Below are 18,906 nucleotides of genomic sequence, written 5' to 3' on the forward strand. Positions count from 1 at the left end.
TTCATCACCTGACTCCCTTCTCCTCTTCGTGGCTACTCTGTTATCTCTAGCTCCCGGGGTGGACTGGGATTGACCTCGGACTCGGTCCATCTAATGAAAAGCTTTTCTATTCAAGAAGGTTTTTTTTTTTCTGTTGATGTTTTGCTTGGCCCGCACCTTCACTTTGCTATGGTTATAGATCGCAGGTTAGATTGCTTTAACCAATGAAAAAACATGTCAATCACTTGCGAGTTCCAATATGTCTGCTTATCTGACCACCAGCCGGGAATCCAGTTGTAAAATTCAGCCAGGGTGAGAAAAGAGAACTGTCGTTTAGGCATCCTACTTTTCTTTAAAATGTATAAGCCATCTTTGTCCTTCCATTTAGTCGATTAAACCTTTAAGATATATGGATATGGAATAAAAACACATTGTTTTTCCTGCTGTTTTCCCAGCTTGTCCTAATCCTGTTCATCAATAGATCTCACAGGGCAACTGAGTTCAGACATATGTTTCTTTTAAAGTGTGACGTCACCTTGCAAAGGTTAAGTGAATGAACAGGAAGGACAAACATACACACTCATGTCTTTCTAACACACACACACACACACACACACACACACACACACACACACACACACACACACACACTGTATAGTTATGTAATACAAACAGAATTTGCCTTCGCCTTTGCCCCTTCAGCCCTCCATACCAAGTGGCCTTCTAGCGAGAATAATATTGACCCTCAACTAAAGAAAGCAGTGCTGCTTATTGCTTTCACACATTGCACTGGTTTCTTTTACTGGGTATCTTGGTGTGTAGGCGTGTGTGTGTGTGTGTGTGTGGGGGGGGGTGTGTATGTGCACATGCACAAGTATAAAAAAGGTATATGTTCTACTGGTGTGTTTCCTGTTGTGTGGCCTTGGGGGCAATGGGTCTGTGAATTATTTTTACATATCTTAGTCTGTTTTTTCACCACTATATTGAGAGCAACTAACTTGTGTGTGTGTGCGTACTGTTGTCATGATCTCCACTGGTTGGACGGACACTGTCACGTATGAATGTGTGAACTTGCTTCTCGTAGTCCTTCAGAAAGGGCAAAGGAGCCATCAAATCTCCTGCCTGTCCACCGTACGCCTACGTGTGACTCAATCATTTCTTTGTCATTTTCTTTATGTAGCCCGACATTTTTCATTATATAGTAATCATATGTGTTAGTCATCGATGGCTCCTCTTGTGTGTGTGTGTGAGCAGTGTCTGGTAGTCCTTGAGAAGGGTAGAGGGCCCATAAACCTTCTCTTTCTCCAGGAGATGAGATATCAGCAATCAGCCACACTGTGACTTCTGTTTGATAAGGCTAGGACCTCGTTGGTAAATTGCAGTACACTGAAACATATATCAGTCTACGGAGACGGCACACTGTATGCATGTATGTATGGGATTCAGTGATATACGACTTACAAGGTAATATCTTTAGCATTGATCTACAACGTCAGTCTGTGTAATGAATATCCTCATCTGTGTTTTTGATAGGGCAAAAGGGTCTATGTTCAGGATTAGGGGCTGAACGGAGAGCCATTATGAAAGATCAAATAATAACTGTGTGTGTGTGTGTGTGTGTGTGTGTGTGTGTGTGTGTGTGTGTGTGTGTGTGTGTGTGTGTGTGTGTGTGTGTGTGTGTGTGTGTGTGTGTGTCTGCAGTGTCGAGTCTTTATTGCTCTTGAATCTTATTCAGCAGTAAACCCTAATGCAGATTTTACCATGTGTGTGTTAAATCATGTGTGAGTAGCTTAGTCATTGATGTGTGCAATGAGCTCTGTGTGTGTGTGTGTGTGTGTGTGATTCCAGCGAAGCGTCCGTCAAAATGCTGCCGAATGTCTTCCTCTTTCTCACACACACACACACACACACACACACACACACACACACACACACACACACACATACACACACACTCCGCACAACTTCACCAAGAACACAATGACTTTCAGCACAAGCTTTAATGCCGCATGTGTTACAGACATGTCATGATTCACTCCATCACACACACAGATGGGTAACACCGTATTACCCGTTTTCAATAGGTTGGTAATGTTCCATTAGTTTGATTGCTTACAACCCGCCACACATGACGGGTAGAAACAATAAAATCCGAATAGAGCAAAACTCAATTAAATGGCTGTTTTTTTATGTTTTCATTTAATGGCTTGATTTTAATATTGTTCATTTACGAGACAAGTGGCGTGAGTAGATTGTCTCACTTAGACACAGATACATGGAGATGAAAATGCACGCAGAAAGCATCACACAAAAATATACTTTTGCTTACACACACACACACACACAAACACCCTCACACTCTTCAAAAGCAGTGGAGTGGAATAATGGACAAGGCGATGGAATAGTGGGCAGATTTTATCATTCACACTCTCTTAACCACCAGCCATCTGCTAAACGCACGCATTCTTCACACACACACACACACATATGAACGGATCAGTCTTAACTCCTTTAAAGCTTGGACGAACACTCATCACGTGAAACTGGCTGATGCAGTTAATTCATGGGCACAGTGCAATTCAAACAGAATGTTGCGTCTTGCTTCTCAGTTACTAATTAATGGAAAAGAGAAAACACACGGTATAGAAGTGAAGTATGTCGATAACGACGACTGAAGTGCTGAATTTGATGCAGGAAAATCTCTTAAGAACGACGGTGTGATGTCCGGCCAGGCCATGTTTGCTAAATAGAAACGTAAATGTGTTCAGAATAGCAAGATGACCTAAAAATGTCTACTACTACAGCCTTAAGTATTACATCCAACCAACGTTTTTTTAGACACGTGCGGCTCTCTTTCCAATTAATGGAGATGTTTCCAAAAGGTCATCCGGGCTTGGCTCGTGCATCATTATCTGTGTTACGTAGAGAGGTTGCTCATCATGACGGGGTAAAGAGGAGATGATAGTGAGATGTTACCGTAATGAACCTAAGAGCTCCTTCTCACCTTCACCTCGACCCTTCCTCCTCCTCAACTCTCCCTCTCTGCACTCACCCGCTGTGTCCTCTCTACCGACTCCACGTCTCCTCCTTCCTGTGTGCTGCCCCACAAGAACGCCTCTATTTGTTCAAATTATTTCTACCTTCACACCTTGTCCATCTTGATTAACACCGCCTGTCAATCTGCTCACAACGTACCAATAAACACCCTTTTGTCCCCTTCCTTCCTGCACTACTACCGGCTTTTCTCTTTCAGGTCTTATTTATTGAACAAAGCTCTTCTCTCTCCATGTCCCGAGTCCTCTTCTAGTATTTAGGAACATCTTGGCCTCCACTCGTCTGCTTCCTCTAGCCCCCTTCTTCCTCCCCCTTCACCACGCATCTCTTTCTTTCACCCTTTTCTCTAATGAACCCAATCATTTCTGAGTCACACCTCAAGAGTGCACACGAGTGTGTGTGTGTGTGTGTGTGTGTGTGTACGTACGTGGACTCTTCATTTGTCAAAGGCACATACAGACGTGATCCAGACCTGAAACATATGTTGACCCTTAGCCAGGAACCGGGGGGGGGGGTTAATTGAGTAATGGCGTTTGCGAGAGTGTACCAGGATGGAGGGTGAGACAGAAAGCCAGGGAGAAGGAGAGAGGCGTTGGCAGTGAGAGCATTAAGAGACAGATAGGCACAATTTGACAGAGCGCATGAAGAGAGGGGGAGCGGGAGGAGAAGAAAGGGGTTAAGTGCTGGAGTGAATGAAAAGACACAGGGAGGCTGGTAATTAAAGAATTGCGGTTGAGATGGCGATATGAAGACAAACGCGGGGTTAATGGCGACGGTGTGTGAGACGGGCACGAGGTCGCAGCATGAGGCGGCCGACCAGCAGGGTGTGGAAGATTGATTTTAAGCGATAGAGAAGGGGTTAACGGAGGGATTGAAAGGAAACACAGAGGGAGGCTGAGAGGGAAAGGGTTAATTATGAATATAATAAACCATGAAGCCTGTGGTCTTTATGGACCTTGGGTCTTAATTAAGAAAACACAGCTGCACCTGGGACCCACCTAGAATAGATGATACACAGTACTGCGTGAAAGCGTGCGTGTGTGTGTGTGTGTGTGTGTGTGTGTTTGTGTGTGTGTGTGTGTGTTGCTAATTGTTATTGTTATGAAGTCCTCCTCCTCGTACATTCATTGTGCTGATGAATTATCTTAATGAAGTACCTGAGAGGGGGGCGTTGTTCGGGATAGACTCACTAAACCTGATGACTCAGCGTTGGTCCATCGTATGCTCGTGTGTCAGTCAGAGTGTGTGGTCAGACACACAGAGGACAATCAGGTGTGGAGGAAGGAAGGATAAAAAAAAGACACATTTTCAGCCCAATTCACTGCTGTTTATTCTGCCTGTTCTTGTTATTTTTCTTCTTCAGGTTACAAACTGCTCGGACTTTACCACATTTTCAGGGATTGGGAAAATAATCTTTGTGTTCGGGCTGATAGTGTGGCCTTTCTGGTACCGCATTAGACATTTTAGAGGGTTTTGAAACTACTTAGTGGGCTCCTGATCATGAGGCCACGGCCGCACGTCAGGCTGTCATTCTTTCAGTCAGAAGGATTTGTTAGAATACTGGATATGTAAATGCAGCAGTCATTCATAGGCTAATGCACACATATGACACGTAAATTGGCGGTATGGCTGAGATCTTTCTGGGTGAAAAGCAGCTTTGAAATCCCGTACATGGAACCCCTGAAGACCTGCCAGATGATTACACTGAGACATCATAATGTGCTGCCTGATCTAATGACGTAAAAACCTGAAGTCACAGCCTCGGAAGTCTTTGAAGATGGTACACATCGGGCTGTTTCAAGAAAACGTGCGCAAATTAACCTGAGAATTTGTATGGCAATCTGAAACTTCATCGAGATAATTTAGCAGGTGCGCTATTGTGCAGTGTGTAGTCTGTATTAAGGTGGACTGTCCCTTTAAGTACACATCATTTAGTGTCCAGACGGATTTGATTCACGGTCTTGTGAATAGAAGATATGATCTTTTAGCAAGACTAATGTAATCACTCTGTGTTGGCTATGAGCTTTACTCTTCACCTCAATCATAGAGATGTTAGGAGGACCACCTCTCGTGTCAGCCTTTTAGAAAGAGAAGCAGTGGGTGATGTGTGCGTGTGTGTGTGTGTGTGTGTGTGTGTGTGTGTGTCTGTGTGTGTGTGTGTCTGCACACAGACACACAAAGCTACCAGCAGTTAGCAAAAAGATTTACATACATTGACAGAGTAATGCGCTGGGCGGTGAGAGCTTTATAAAGAGTGAACCTGTCCCTGAATGTGTGAGTGATGATAACAGGCTCATTTAATTGCCTAACCCCTATATATACACACACACACACACACACACACACACACACACAGATCATCAGTTCTCTATGTAGGCGTCACATACTTTCTGTCATTCACCTTGGGGAGGTGGAGGTAAGACACGATGGGAGACAGGAAATAAAATGGGAAGAATCTGTGAGAAGTGGAGCTAAAGCGATGTCAGATGTGTTTTCATCAAATCCAATCTTAGTTTAATGTCCGTCAGCTGGCAAGACAATACCGTGACACAAAATAACTTGTTTTATACTCATCGTACAGTTTGATTACCGTTTGTTCTGTGTTTTCTTTAAATGTTCCCTCCATCAAGCCTCAATCTGTCCCTAACCCTCCTGCCACCGCCGGCAAGGACTCGCAGTTAGGCTTAGCTGCCAAGTATACGATGATGTTGAATATTTAAAATATTTATCTTTGGCACTCAGCAGATGCTTGGGAGAGGACCTGGTCATTGTGCATGCTGATGCTATAAGCACAGGTTTTAAAGTTCACATGTTTTTACAACCTGACTCTTGCTGCTAAAGAGTAGCGATATCTAAAAGATTCACTAAGGCCAGAAGAAATAGTAACTTGGAGCAATAAAACAAGCAAATATCACATTTTAATTGTCTGAATATTTTTCAGAGAGTGGGAAATATAATCACTAATATGGCAATACTAGATTCTACGATATATGACGACGTTGTTTAGGATTCAACCCGACGCTGCATAGTTCATAGAATCAAAGTATCGTTAGTTTTGTGTTCAATAATCAAAGAGCCGTTGTTTTATGAAAGCATGACGAGGTTTGATGTTCGTTTGATGATCATGATCATACAGGGTCGTCGTAAACAATGACATTCGGTAACGATGAAATGTGCAAACATCAGCAGAAAACAGTCCCTCAAATCAGTCCAACCATGCACACAAACGTTAACTCCTGTAACATATAATAGACTCTGTGATGCAGTGTCTTTGTGAACCGTACAATGTTGAATTCAGCTCCTCATGTGTTCCGAGGACGCAGACCAAACCAAGAATAGCCCGTTACGAGCTGCTTCATGGTGACGGCTTTACAAACTCATGAAGTTATTCCTTCTCGGGTAGAACTGGTGGATGTTGTTGAAAGTGTCTTTCCCCTCGCTCTGGTCTGAAGGGACACGGTGAGATGGATTGTTCTCGTTCAGCTCTGGAGCAGATAAGCTGTCTGTGGGTCAGGAGACAACCTTTCAACAATTAACCCTCTAATCCCCAAAGTGGCTACAGACTATAGACATGTATAGACATGTGTAGAGCGGGCACTCCCCGGATGTATAGAACAGGACAGCGAGCCTCCAGCAAACATGGTGAAAGTTTTCAACGCTTTAAAGCTACAACAGAATTTTTAGGACATTCCATTTTCTCTAGAATAAAAAAAAAATCATTAAATCGGAAATCATGTTTTCCTCTGACTTTATCGGTCCATCTTGAGAAGAGATATACGTACCAGTAGAAGGTGTGATACAATCTATTCTCTTAATTCTCGTGTGTGCTGAATTGATGGAGGTTTAGGACCGTCAGCTGACAGTTATTACTGCTTAAGCCCGAGATAAACACCATCAAAACATTCTGTGTGTGTGTGTGTGTGTGTACGAGTGTGAAACCGTGTTTGCATGTATGTGAGCGAGAACACGGTGTGTATGAGTGTGTGTGTGTGTGTGTGTAGCCTAATCAGTCACATCTGACAGACCGCAAATCCTACTTGAAAAGCCACTCAGACATCCATTGTTAAGTGGAGAGCCAATTGAATGAGATAAGATGCGGGAGAGAAAGGCGAGGAGGGAGGAAAGGAAGGCTGGATAAATGAGCTATCAGGGGACGGGAGAGCTTTAGACTAGACCTTGACGCTGGTTTGAACACTGACTACTTTTAGAGGCTCCGCATAGCGCTTCAACATCAGTATATCATTAACATTTCAGACCTGCTGTAATTACGTACCAAAATAACTTTGTGAATAATAAATCCACCTTGAAAAAAAACCACTGCTTTGATCCACATTTTCTTCCCAGTGGGTGACTCCTGCGCCGTCTCCTCCGGTCAACGGGCCCCCCTGGTTCACGTTCAGGCTGCTGCTGGTGGATCATTGAGAATATACGGCCCGCCCTGCACAGAACGTGTCCATCTGTGCCATTGTGTGTCTCCATAATGCCGTTCCATATGGCCGAGTGTGGTCTCCGCACAGCCTCATGGCGGTGGTAGATGGCGCACACACTCTAACGTCGTCCGTTCTTCCTCATGCACAAGCATGAATACATCATACAGTGTGTATGAAATCACGCACATGCATGGAAATATGGATGCAGGCATGTGCAAGCTCTGTCTGCATTACTGAGGAAACTCAAGTTGCCATTATATTTCGTCTGCGTGACAGACACTGAAGTTCTGCCTGTCTGAAGTTCACAAAGTCACTGAGCATTTGAACTGCTGGTGCTGATGCAGGATGTTCTACTTCTGACAGTTCAAATCGTTTCTGCTCTCTCTGTCTCGCAATAATACGTCTATCCAACATCTTCCAGTATGTATCTTGGCGAGGTGACTGCAGATCAATGGAGGGTCAGCACACACACACACACACACACACACACACACACACACACACACACGATCACTTCAAACTGCTGAGCAGGTGAATTTCATTCATCCATATTCTCCATTCGTCCATAACCGTCCTGGTTATGGATTACCATGGCGGTGGATCGATCACAGCGGAGAGGTCACAGTCTGAGATGTGTGTGTGTGTGTGTGTGTGAATATCTTTGTCCCTTTTTGTCCTTTTTACGGCAGTGCTTAAGTGAACGCTTTAACGGGGTATTTGTGTGTTTTCTTATCTGTGCATTGATCTATTGTTGTTGGTGTTTGACTCGAGAGATCACAAGAGCAGAAAACAAGAAAGAAAAAACAGAATAAGGAATTAGAGTACGGAGACCGAGGGAGTGAGCGCGGGTGTATCAGATTCATGTGCTAATCGATGAGCTCTTTGTTGCTTCGTGGGTGTTTCCAATAGAGCAAAGTGCTGGAACATGATGATTTACATCTGCTGATTTGTGAGGAACCGCTACAACTCAGAGGGGAGAGGAGGACAGCTGGAGAGGCAAGCTGTGGAGGAGGTTACAGGAGGCGAAGCCAAGGGAGAGGAGAGGGAGACAGGGAGCAGGAGAGAAAGAGGAGACGGGGTAAAGGAGAGGAAGCAACAGTATGAGGAGAGGAGGTAACCAGAGAAGAGGAAAAGGAAGGGAAGGGAAGGGAGGGGAAATGGGAGGAAGCAAAAGAGAAGAAGGCAAAGTGAAGCCGGAGGGGAAAACCGGGCTAAACAGGAATATCTGCTGATGAAAGACGAAAAGGCCAACTCGTACATAGCCTAGCATAGAAGAGCTGACCCGCCTCAGGGTTCATTCATATTCTCTTTGTGAGTTGCACAATTATTTTTACGGGCATTGCACAGAAATGTGCGAGGCTTTTTCAAAGTTACTTCTCATGCTAGCGTCTTCACAGAGGGGCCCGTATGCCCAGCCGGGTGACCTAATGTGGACAGATTAGCAGAGCTGCTAAAGTCTTCTGTGTGCACACTGCAAAGAGCTGCATCAAGGGTATGTCACGATTACATCAAAGAGGGGTGTGGATGTAGCAGCGTAGCGGAAGGATGGTGTTTAAAACATTCCAAACACAAAGCACAAGGCACTGAGCCGTCGCTTCCACACTCAGCTTTCCTTCCTTTGAGCGGAGAGAGACAGACGGGTACACAAAGACGGATAATAACAAAGTCATTGAATTACTTTGTTTTCTTCTTTCTTTGCTTCTCACAGGCAGAAAACAGTTCTTTTGTTTAGTTAGGAAACACATAAATGACACAATAACATGGGGGGGGGGGGGGGGGTCGGCGGCGCCCGGGGGCTTCAAGATGCACTTCAGATGCAGCTTCTGTAGTGTAGAGCTAGGTGGTGCTGTCAGTCTACCCTGTGTGTGTGTGTGTGTGTGTGTGTGTGTGTGTGTGTGTGTGTGTGTGTGTGTGTGTGTGTGTGTGTGTGTGTGTGTGTGTGTGTGTGTGTGTGTGTGTGTGTGTGTGTGTGTGTGTGTGTGTGTGTGTGTGTGTGTGTGTGTGTGTGTGTGTGTGTGTGTGTGTGTGTGTGTGTGTCACTGAGTGATCGAACCTGCTCTCTTTCTTACGAGGAACAGTTACGTCAGAGTAAAAGCACTCACACACACACACTTTCCACATATGTAGCCACCTCACCCAGCTATAGTGATGGAGTGGTCATTGCTAAAGATACTGCTGACTGCATAAGGTGTCAAAGCACACACATGCACTTGAACATCATAGTTTTTTTTTTTTATGGTAAGTGGACATGAGTGGAAAGCAAAGCTCAGTGGTGTACAGATAGCTTAAGCATATTTAAAGATTGTTTTGTGTGTGTGAGGGAGAGACGGTTTGTGTGTGTGTGTGTGTGCACTCGCTGTGTGCTCATGCATTTGGCTGATTGTAGTGTTTCATCGATCCACGCCAAAGCAATCAATCAGGTCCTAATCGACCCGATTATAAAGGGTATGGTTGTGTGTGTGTGTGTGTGTGTGTGTGTGTGTGAGAGTGTGTGTGAGAGAGTGTGAGCATCGATGCCATGTTGCGCACGTAAATCCTGAACTGCGATTAATCTACCTATCTAAATTTCATGTGCTCTTTTAATTTTAATAAAAGGAAAGGAACCAACTCTGCACTTCTCCATCCCCCCCAATCTCACTCACACACACACACACACACACACACACACTTTCGGAGATGCTGAGGGCACAATTATTGCTGTTCGCAAGCCTCTCATGTTTAATTTTTTTTAGCTGTAGTCAATTAATGTTGATTACCTGAGTTAGCTAAACTTCTAAACACCCCTGCAGGCTGTTCTCTGTAAATCGTGTTGGTATTTACAAGGATAGCGATTGAATTATGTCTTTTTCATCACTCAGCACAGTGAGTCTGTCTGTAGATGAACGATCCAGCGTTAAACTGACCGCGTGTCATTCTCTGGCCCCACACATTGTCAGCATAGCTCCACCCACCTGCAACCTGACTATAGATGTCTAATCAGCCTGAATGATTGAAAACACCTGTGTGGGTGTCTGCTCTCTCTGATCACATATAATGTGTTTTGATGCAGACAAATTCACAATACAGTTGTCTCATTTGCACAAATTACATTTACATATATGTACAATATATGTAAATGCATTTCTCTTATTGGAAATTTTGAGTTCAAACAAATTCCCACTCCATATGAATTTTATATTTTGGCTCCAGTTCTGTTGTTACCCCGAAAAACCTTCACAAACGATGCAAATAGGCCACGTATATAGCATATAAATCTTTCTATCTTACTGGCGATGGCCCAGAGGGAAAGTGTGGCTCAGACTTGGTGTGTTGGTGGACGTGCTTGTTGGGTCAAGCCTTTTGATTGATCCAAGCTCTCAGGTCAGGTAGTCCAACACACACACATACACACCAAAGTACCTCCCACTAGCCTCTACTTGTCCTCGGGAACCTGTGTTAACCTGATATTGACCACACAGTGACTATAAATATGAGGAGGTGCAGAAGGGATGGAGAGGAAGCTTAGAAGTAACCGTAGGGGGAAAGGTTGAGCTAGCGTTGGTGTTCAACCCCTGGGTTTATGTCTGCTTTTAGTTAGAGCTGAACACAATTATTGTATAGTTGACAACCCAAATGGAGTCATGGATTATTATTTTTTTTATTTGGCAAAACACAGGTCACAGATGTGCTTAGTCTGGGCATAAGTTGGACTCGGTGGTCTCAGTGGTTGTGTGTTTTGTGCCTTTGTTCTGGTGGTAGCCGTGGCTGGAGGCATTATGTTTTCAGGGTGTCTATTTTATTTTTTAAACTCTTCACAAACCCAAATGAAGACAAAATAAAGCCTTATTCCTCGCTCGGAGGCATTTGAAGCGGACGGATGAAGGCTTTTTTACACCAGGTTGTCAGCAACCCGATCAAAGTAAAATGTGTGTTTTGACAGGAAGCTGAGACAGAAAACAATCTGAAGTTTACCAGCATCTCTATCTGTGAGTCTGTTGATGTTATTGACAGGATAGCTGATGAGAAGGGTTAAATGCCACATACAGTAGTAATGTGGAGACACGCGTTGATACCTAGAAGTAACGATTAAAAACATCTGAAGTGCACTGTGCCTGGAAGCTCTCCTGAGCTTACAATATAGTTCTAGTCTTGAGTGGGAATAACGTGTTGTGGTGGAAGAGGAACAGAGACAGACTTGGCAGCGTGTAACTTTTCATTTTGCTGAAAATGGACACATCATTGCACTCACACTTGACACGGTGACAATCTCAAGCTTCAGGTTCGCTTTTTGCTCGTACTCTCTGACATCCCGCAGTTTTGACGTGCTTTACAGCGCAGCACATCTGTCAGTCCCCCTCATTATTATCATTACAATTCTGCCTCGGCTTCTGTCCGTCACATCCTCCACGGCCATTTCTGTCTTTCTCGCTGCGTGCTTTGGCTCCGTCTATGTAGTCTCACCTTTCTCTCTCTCTCTCTCTCTCTCTCTCTCTCTCTCTCTCTCTCTCTCTCTCTCCTTCTCCTTCTCCTTCTCCTTCTCCCTCTCATGCTCAGGATGCGGTTTCATTTTGCTTGGCAGGTCTTTGAGTCTCCTGTCAAAGAGAACAGAGGCAAAGTCCTAATCTCTCGTCTGTCTGTCGGTCCTTTCTTTCCAACTCTGCTTTTTTAAGAGACTCAGCAACACTATGTTGAATTTGTCTGACCATTTTTCTTGCTGTCATTCTTTCAGATGTTCTTTTTTAAGAATTTCTCCCACCTGTGTGTGTGTGTGTGTGTGTGTGTGTGTGTGTGTGTGTGTGTGTGTGTGTGTGTGTGTGTGTGTGTGTGTGTGTGTGTGTGTGTGTGTGTGTGTGTGTGTGTGTGTGTGTGTGTGTGTGTGTGTGTGTGTGTGTGTGTGTGTGTGTGTGTGTGTTTATCTGGAAGCAATAGCCTTGTAAGTGATAAACACTAGCTATAAGTAGTCAGCAAATTAACAGGTTTTACACTCATGACAGAGAGGTGTAAGTGCTGAGACAGAAGAGGGGGTAGGAGATGAGGAGATAAGGAGATGACAGGTAACAATAAGCCGGTTAGAAGGAAAAGCAAAAAGAAGTCGGAGGACATTTGTGATAAGAGGGAAGAGAAGACGCCGAGAAAGATGCGTGTTAGATGGAAAAGGGCAGTGTGACAAAACACGAATGTGTGAGAGAATGGTTGTGCCGAATACTTGGTGAGATATAGATGGGGGGGGGGGGAGATAAGAAAGGTGTGATATTGTATAACTTGATATTATTCTTCTATCTGCCTGGTGAGGTCACGCTGGAAAGAAAGAGCAGATATATAGTAAGTAAATCTACACACAGACATACACACATAAAAAAGAAAAGAAAAAAACGTTGGAAAATAAGTTTCATTTTTGATCTTTCGTCTGAAGTGACACACGGATGTGGGTACAATTCAAGCCACAGCAGATCAAGGCGAAGTATCAGAATAAGTGCCTCAACACTCAGTCCCACCTCAACAAGTGCTGCAGGGCCTGCAGGTGCATTAAGTGACACGAGTCCCTTGAAAAAGGACTCCGAGCTAGAGAGGCATCGACAGGCAGCAAGAGCAAGACGTTATCAAAAGCCCAATGAAGAAACTTCCAGTGAAAATCTGCTTTAATCATCAGGTTGGGATTGGAAAAAAAAAAAGATGCTGTCGCTGGACTTCTCTGTACCAGCACCTGCGTAAGCTTTTAGTCTAAAATGTTGGCATCATTCTGCGCTTTAGAATTACATTTTCATAATGTTGGCATCGTTGTTTTTTTTCTTCTGCTTTCTTGTGCAAAAGAGCCAGCCAGCAAATCACAGTGGTGTGTGTGTGTGTGTGTGTGTGTGTGTGTGTGTGTGTGTGTGTGTGTGTGTGTGTGTGTGTGTGTGTGTGTGTGTGTGTGTGTGTGTGTGTGTGTGTGTGTGTGTGTGTGTGTGTGTGTGTGTGTGTGTGTGTGTGTGTGTGTGTACACTAGTTTGCACACTCTCATATGGTTTAGGCATCTGTAGCGTGCATGTGTGTGCTCATGTCCGTATGAGTGAGAGAGTACGTTGCACACTTATGGGTTCCGATGTAGCAGGAAGCCTCTGGCTTTACTGGCAAAGTCCCCTTTCTGTACTCTTGGCCACTATAGACATGAAGCGCGCACACACACACACACACACACGCACACACACACACACTCACAGGTCTATTCAGGTTTTTTTTGCGTGGAGGCCCCTAGAACACCGTGTTGACAAGCTCTGTGCTATGTTAGGCTAAACGCAGACTCAGTGCAATACTCAATAGACAGGGATTCCTCTATATAACGCAGTTAGTGCTAGCAGGGCAGAGGGGGGAGACACAGTGGACACACACACTCTGTCGTAGGAATGCTGGGTTCCTTGGACGTCCTCTATAGCGTCCTCATCCACAAGGTAACGCAGAAATCGTGTTCAAAACAAAGGCACACGAAATTTCTAATCAGTGTTGTGAATTTTTTCTTGGTTCAATTTCTCTGTGTGCATTCTTTTTAGCTCAAAATGTATCTTTGCATTGTACTGTATGCATGCATTTGGATTGCAGTGAATTAAGCGTATTGGAGGGGCTTTACTTTCAGTGTAAGTGGAGAGCAGCACATAGAAAAAGCTGGAGTGATTGTGAGTGGAGTTCCTGCTGCTCCTCTCTGATCAAATGCTGTGTTCATAATGGATGAAAAGAACAGAAGAATTGAAACAAATATCAAGCGACCTTGTGTGTTTTTCTTTTCGTCACCTTTTAGCTGATGGCTGTGTATGAGGAGCAGGAAGCCCAGCAGAGGGGCGTGGCCAACACGAGGCCGGCCCCCAGCCCCGACCTCCACCAGTCTGAGCTCTCCGTCTTCCAGCCCGTCGCGGGGGGAGAGATTGAAGTCAACTCCTCGGCCCTCAAGACCAGTGAGTCATTGTTCATTTATTTACTGCACGTTTGTTTTGGTAGTGACTCACTCAGACCTTGACGTGGCATTTAACCCACGGCCCGAACATCAAATCAAAGACAATCTTTATGTTTTTAAGATCTACACATGTTGGGAGTGATGTTTGACAATTCAGAGCTAGATTTAGAGATTTGAGTGGTTGACATTTGGTTGCTCTTCTTCATTGCTACATGCTTTGTATATACTTTACTTTTAGTACTTAATGTTCATTCACGGGAGATTTGTATACTTAAGGTTATTTAAAGAGTTTTACAAATTGTACAAGCATGAAGATATTTGCCTCACCTGAGGTGTAATATAAACTGTATTCACTCCAGCCACAGTACTGAGCTCAAAGATATAATGTACTGGCTCTCTAGAGGAAGAACGATGAGCTTAACATCAGTTAGGCTTTTGCAGTTGTCATCACATCACATTTGTCCATTTTAGACAATGTATTTTTCTTATGACGACAAGCCAGTCCTTGTTATCTCTGGCAAACCATGACCGCTCTGTGTCTGAGCAACCAAATACTCCAAGTATTTCCAGTACTTCCCATTGCTGACTCGGCTGGTACTCCGTAATGAAGAGATAAGCATTCTAGCTACACGTGCAGTATAAAAACAATAACGTTGTACTTAATATTCTTCTGATTTTTGCTTTGATATGAGGTGTAGTTGTGCCAGAAATCCCCACTGTGCTTCTGGGACTCTGGCTTACTGACACATGGTCTAAATGCTTTTTCAAAGAGCTCCTCTGACTCAACAAAGAATCAAAGAAGTCCTTCGGGAAACCTCTGGTTTTACCTTTAGAGATGTAAGCTGTAGGTCAGTGCATAGACGGGTCAATGTCACCACTGATGTTAGACAAGAAACAGGTTCATAGGGACTGAAACGTGATGTGGAGGTAGACTGCAAGGCAGCGTCGGTGACGCGTAGGAATCAAGTCCCAAGACACCAGTCTGGAGGGATGGATAGACGGCTACAATTAATAATCTGTAAAGTGAAACATAAAGGGAAGAAGGAAATAATAAAGTACATGTTTACCATGGGGTTATGGCTTATTAGGTGCAGTATATTCTTGTTATTACCCTATCCTCGACAATCGGAATGATGTTAACTTTGAATTACAGTGCAGGACAGTGATTAAAACAGGATGAGGACAGCTGACATGTCTCTGAGATGCAGAGTAAGATGAGGATGAAAGAGAGTCGGATGAGGAGAAGCGGAGGAAAGAGAGGACAGGAAGTGTATGTGTAATGTCAGGCGGCGGGACAAACTGATGTCTGCGTCTGCTTACTGTAACGTGGAATAGACACTCCCCCCCCCCCCCCCCCCCTTCCTGGTTCCTCTTTGTCTCGCTTCCTTCATCTCTTTCTGTCTTATGTCAAGTCAAGTGGCCGTCCAGTCGAGGTATTGTAGATGTGAGCGTGAGATGGCTTACAGCTATCACCGTAAACTTGTCCAAATGTAATTCTGCGTCGACATAACAAACCGGCCGGGTGATGGATCGGGTGTACCTACAGTTCGCTAAAACAAAAAGGCGTCACTTTTCCGTCGGCTAATGACAGACTCCACTTAGTTATGAATCGTAGATTCTGGATCAGCTTTGCTGCACAGTCCGTAGACTTGGCACCATCCATCTCGATGAAAACTTGACATTTAAACACGGCTCTATCAAGGTTGTTTTCAGAATGTCATTAACGGGCCAAATGAAGTGTGATAAAGCTCATCCATCTATCGTAAGTAGGATATCAGCTAAGTTTCTTTACTTGTTGTTTTTGATGATACTGTTTGAATTTCTCAGTCAGCCTGAAGGACGTGATGCGGTCTACTGAGCTCAAGGACTCCCACGCCGAATCAAAAATCACAATTTGGTACAGCCGATTATTCCTATTTCCCGACGCCCTTCTTGAAATAAATCTAACTTCACGTAGCATGTCTACTACAGCAGAAAGCGTGTATCTTGCATCTATACTACTAGCTTTGAACATAATTGACATTTGGGCTTGTACAACCTTCCTGAGTGAAGCTGTATGATCCAGACACTGTTAAGACAGGAAGTTTAGTCTGTTTCAGCGTGGTCGCCTGTCAGCAGACATTAGTAGTAATGTGTGACTGTCATGGTAGATTAGAGGTAACGGAGCTCTGGAGTCTCTCACTGTCTGTGTGAGAAGGTCAGGCTTTAGGCCTCTATCGCTGTCTTATGTTCTGCCTCCGACTCCAACCACTTGTTTCTGTCTCTCCGTCTCCTGTTCATTGTTTCTGCTTCTCACTCTCCTTTTCTCTCTCTCTCTCTCTCTCTCTCTCTCTCTCTCCCCCCCCCCACCTCCATATCACTGTTGACTACTAGCTCACATGAGGTTTCACACTTGAATCCAAGGAGGACTCCTACAGAGTCCGAAGCATTGGTGTAGTAGTGCCGATGAGCACCACTGCTCACAATGAAGCATCGCCGCTGATTAAAGTTTTTTTTTTCGAGTGGCACACTTACCGTGACTCGAGCAGCTGCTGTAATTGTTATCACGGCTAGAATCTTGAGAGACATCATATACATTAGTTGGGCTGTGTGATTTTGAAGAAGTCAGAAGCGGGCATACCTCACAGAGGATATTTAGACCTGTCTGAGTAAGAAAAGCACAGGTGTGAATAGTCAAATGAATCATGGCTGAATTCCATTTAGCTGCTTCAGTTCCAGGGTCCTGGTATTGTTCATGCTGGCTCACTGTCACACCGTCGGGGCTTACTGGGACATTTGATTAGAAGGAAGCCTTTAATGTCTTTAATGGTATTAGTAACCCCAAAAAGGAAGCCATCTTTAAGTTACTACTAAGCCCCGTGCTTTTCCTGACGCCGCTCACAGGATGTCTCATTTTGTTAAATGCCTGTTGCCTCGACTCCTCTCTCCTTGTATCTCTTCCTCGACCTCCTCTGCTCGCATCTCCCATGGGGGGAATAAGAATAAGACGTGAGGAGAGGAGACGAGGAAAGGAATTGAGGTTGTACAAACTGGGAAAAGAGAGAGGCCCAAAGTATTAGTGCTGCAGTGAAGCCGGGTGGTGGGGATTGCCAGGTGATCTAAAGCTGACACTGCATTTTGCCAAATCTAGTAGAAAACTATTAATCTTGGAATGCCTCCATGTATAAGGACGTAATAGTGTCTCCATTTGTCCCTCGACGGTCGTTGATATTCATCCTAATGTGCCACTGGATACAGACAGCATGCATCCTCACACAATGGAGCATTTTCACCACATTATTTCTGGTTTCATGACAGGTCTGCTTCAATTTAAAACTGGGAAGATGAGGTTTCACAGCGAAGCGAAACATAATAGTATAGAATTCAATTATATTTAAAGGCTTCTTTAATTTTGGTATTTTTGTGTTTTAATCTTCATTTTCATTGCACTCAGTGCATCTTGTCTTTGCGTCGCACTGATTATCTTTTCTTTTATCCTTTTTCTTCAACTGTTTCTCATTTTTAGGTCCTCTCGTCATGTATCTGTCTTTCATTGCCTCTCTTTAAAAAGATGAATTGATCAGGGCTTTGATGTAATCCATACCCCCCCACCCCCCCCCCCGCCAGGCTTAAGAGCACCAAGGGTCCATTTTGTGACAATCAATATACGACCCTACAAATATCATTTGGCATGTGTTCTGAGTAGTCTACTCATTTGGAGCCCCCCCCCCCACCACCACCACCACCACCGTTCTCATTTTATTCCCAGTGGAACTATAGAGGCTAACATGACAGAGTTCTTAATGTATATATGGATTGATGGGGGCGGTAGATTTGAGGATTGAGCAGTGCCACACACACACACATATCATAATATTACCTCCAGTCATAAATGTTATTTATTTGGATAGCTTTCTGCGGTGTTGACTTTTCTTCCCATTTCACTATTTCTTCAAGCTCCAGCAGAAGCAGCAGGCACCGGCGTGGCGTGCGTCATCCATCAGCTTCGGTTAAATGATGATTTTATGCAGTGGGCTGATGAGATGTGGAGAGGGAGACACTATCATATGTTACTTAACACGCACATAGAGATCTGCAAATCGGACGCTTATTGGCCATTTGGACGCATGAACACCAGTGTGCTCACTGAAGGGACGTTAAAGGAAGGGCTCGTACGTTCTGCTCCTCACAGACCTGATGAGCACATGGAGCAATACACATCTCAGAAAAACAACATTCAGGAATGGGCTTCTGATCACACTGCTGCAGTAGAGTATGTAAGAGTATGTAATCAACACATGTGGACATCAATATCTAATACTACTTTAACCCTTTTCATTCACACGGTGAATGTTTTAGGTTCATGCTTTTGTACTTGTTGTGTCTATCTTTGATCCTCGACTTAATGTCCGCCTCCTACCCGTTATACCACTATTACTCTTTATTTCTTTCTATTTAACGAGCTAGAAGTTGGACACCTTCGTGAGTCTCCATGGAGATGGTAGTGTGCCTGATTGTGGCATCTGTTCGTCAAAGCCCATTCTGCCTTTGTATGGTTAC

At 44.2% G+C, this 18,906-nt stretch overlaps 1 protein-coding gene across 1 annotated transcript in view; it reads left to right on the top strand.

Moving 5' to 3' along the window:
- The window catches only part of LOC142969641 (partitioning defective 3 homolog B-like), a 171,639-nt gene that overhangs the window by 16,560 nt on the left and 136,173 nt on the right, over positions 1 to 18,906 (top strand). The window contains exon 3 of the mRNA XM_076109639.1: positions 14,215 to 14,368. Coding sequence (XP_075965754.1) covers positions 14,215 to 14,368 — 154 coding nt within the window. The remainder of the gene's footprint in view (positions 1 to 14,214; positions 14,369 to 18,906) is intronic.

Source organism: Anarhichas minor, unplaced genomic scaffold (assembly GCF_050575085.1).
Source record: "Anarhichas minor isolate MPS153535 unplaced genomic scaffold, ASM5057508v1 ptg000004l, whole genome shotgun sequence".
NCBI classification, from domain to species: domain Eukaryota; kingdom Metazoa; phylum Chordata; class Actinopteri; order Perciformes; family Anarhichadidae; genus Anarhichas; species Anarhichas minor.